Source organism: Mustela nivalis (assembly GCF_964662115.1).
Source record: "Mustela nivalis genome assembly, chromosome: 15".
NCBI lineage: Eukaryota > Metazoa > Chordata > Mammalia > Carnivora > Mustelidae > Mustela > Mustela nivalis.
Window position 1 is genome coordinate 12,079,581 of NC_139034.1, and position 2,647 is coordinate 12,082,227.

Here is a 2,647-nt window from a genome sequence, read left to right on the forward strand (position 1 = left end):
TCAGGCAAAGACTCTAAAGCAGCATTAATACTATGCTCCATGAGCTAAATAAAAATATGCTTGAAATGGGGGCACCTATGTGCCTCAATTGGTTGAGTATGTGACTCTTGATTTTCCTCAGGTCATGATGATCATAGGAATGAGCCCTGTGTTGGGCTCCATGATCATCATGGAGTCTGCTTGTCCCTTTCCCTCGGTTCCTCTCCTGACTTGTGCTCTCTCTCTCAAACAAGTAAATAAATAAAATATTTTAAAAATATACTTGAAATAGGGCGGACGGCGGCGGCGCGCACTGGCGTAGACACTCTCGGGTCATGGTGGTGGTGGCACCCGCGCAGAGCCCGGCCGCTGGGGCCCCCAAAGTGCTGCTTCTGTCCGGCAAGCCCGCTGCCGCCGCCGCCGCCGGAGCCCCGGCTGGCCGGGCTCTGCCACTCATGGTGCCGGGCCCGCGAGGGGCCAGCCCCGAGGCGGCAAGCGGGGGGCCGCCCCAGGCACGCAAGCGACAGCGCCTCACGCACCTGAGCCCCGAGGAGAAGGCGCTGCGGAGGAAACTGAAAAACAGAGTAGCAGCCCAGACTGCCAGAGACCGAAAGAAAGCTCGAATGAGTGAGCTGGAACAGCAAGTGGTAGATTTGGAGGAAGAGAACCAAAAACTTTTGTTAGAAAATCAACTTTTGCGAGAGAAAACTCATGGCCTTGTAGTTGAGAACCAGGAGTTAAGACAGCGCTTGGGGATGGATGCCCTGGTTACTGAAGAGGAGGTGGAGACCCAGACCAAGGGGAATGGAGCGAGGCCAGTGGCCGGGTCTGCTGAGTCCGCAGCACTCAGACTACGTGCACCTCTGCAGCAGGTGCAGGCCCAGTTGTCACCCCTCCCGAACATCTCCCCATGGATTCTGACAGCGTTGACTCTTCAGACTCTGAGTCTGATATCCTGTTGGGCATTCTGTTCAACTTGGATCCAGTCATGCTCTTCAGATGTCCTTCCCCAGAGTCTCCCAGCCTGGAGCAGCATCCAGAAGCCCATCCCGAAGGACCCAGTTCCTTACCAGCCTCCCCTTCTCCGTCACTGGGGACGTCATCAGCCAAGCTGGAAGCCATTAATGAACTGATTCGTTTTGATCACGTATACACCAAGCCCCTAGTCTTAGAGATACCCTCTGAGACAGAGAGCCAAGCTAATGTGGTAGTGAAAATTGAGGAAGCACCTTTCAGCCCCTCAGAGAAAGATCACCCTGAATACACTGTCTCAGTGAAGGAAGAACTTGTAGAAGATGACTTCATTCCAGAGCTGGGCACCTCAGATCTACTTTCATCCAGCCACTGCCTGAAGCCATCTTCCTGTCTACTGGATGCTTACAGTGACTGTGGATATGAGGGCTCCCCTTCTCCCTTGAGCGACATGTCCTCTCTGCTTGGTGTAGACCATTCTTGGGAGGACACTTTTGCTAATGAACTCTTTCCTCAGCTGATTAGTGTCTAAGGAATGATCCAGGGCTGTTACCCTTTTCTTTTGACCATTATAACTGCCTGGAAGATAGCAAAGAAGCCTGTGCTTCATTTTAAAAAGCCAAAGTAGAGGGTGTACAGTGCTAGGGAATTCCCTTAAAGTATTTGTCTGTTAAACTGTAGAGGTCACCCCAAGTATTGTCTTTGTCATCCAGCAGTCCAAGGTACTCAGATATATTACTACAATCCAGAATTACAGTTTTTGAGGTTGTACCCTTAAGGGCAATAGTCTGCCCTAAAATTCTTATGTAAGGGTCATCAGACAAGCATCTTAGACATGAAATTTATGAGTGGCCCTTTAACATTTCTTTTACTCCTTCTTGGCATCCCAGGCTTGCCTCCAACTTTAAGTCCTTTAGTTTGCTTCTGCAAGCAGAGAACCTACCTGAGGGGGCTCCTTTCCCTCATGTACAGTTCACGTAAAGATCAAGAATCTTGTGTAAAACTATGGAAATTTACTATGTAAATGCTTGATGGAATCTTTCCCTGCTAGTGTAATTTTTGGAAGGTGCTTTCTCCATTTATTTAAAACTACCTGTGCAATTAAAAAGTGCAATGCAAAAAAAAAAAAAAATATATATATATATATATATATATATATATATATACTTGAAATAAGTGAAAATATAGGAGTTTGGATTAGACAAATAGAAACTGTAAAAAAGAAGGAAGTGGAAAATTTAAAAATACAATATATAAAATAAAAAATTCAGTGGGGGATCCAATAGCAGAATAGAGATAATGGAGGGAAGCCCATGATATCCAACGTGAAGACAGAAAAGAGTGAAAATAAATGACAGTTTATTTGAAATAAAACCAAACGTGTCAACATGCATTTCACCAAGTCCAAGAAAGAGAAGAGACTGATGAGAACAGAAAATTACTTGAAGAGATTATGGCCTCAATTTCCCTAATTTGGTGAGAGACATAAATTTAGAGCTTTAAGAAGCTCAGTGATCTCTGAACAAGACAAAGTCTTTAAGAAATACCTGCACACATCATAATCAGATGGCTAAGTACCACTGGAAAAAAAAATCTTGAAAGCAGCTAGAGAAAAATAACACATTATGTACAGGGAACAATAATTTGAATACTAGCGGGTTTCTCTTCAAACACCGTGGAGACCAAAGAGACCAAA

General features: G+C 45.5%; 1 protein-coding gene across 1 annotated transcript; it reads left to right on the plus strand.

The window, feature by feature from the left end:
• Window positions 1-280: 280 nt before the first annotated feature.
• On the plus strand, window positions 281-2,083 carry LOC309848755 (uncharacterized protein). Its single transcript, XM_082700736.1, is given in 2 exon segments — window positions 281-815; window positions 818-2,083. Coding segments are annotated over 2 exon segments (1,167 nt in total). The 5' UTR covers window positions 281-314; the 3' UTR covers window positions 1,484-2,083.
• Window positions 2,084-2,647: the final 564 nt, after the last annotated feature.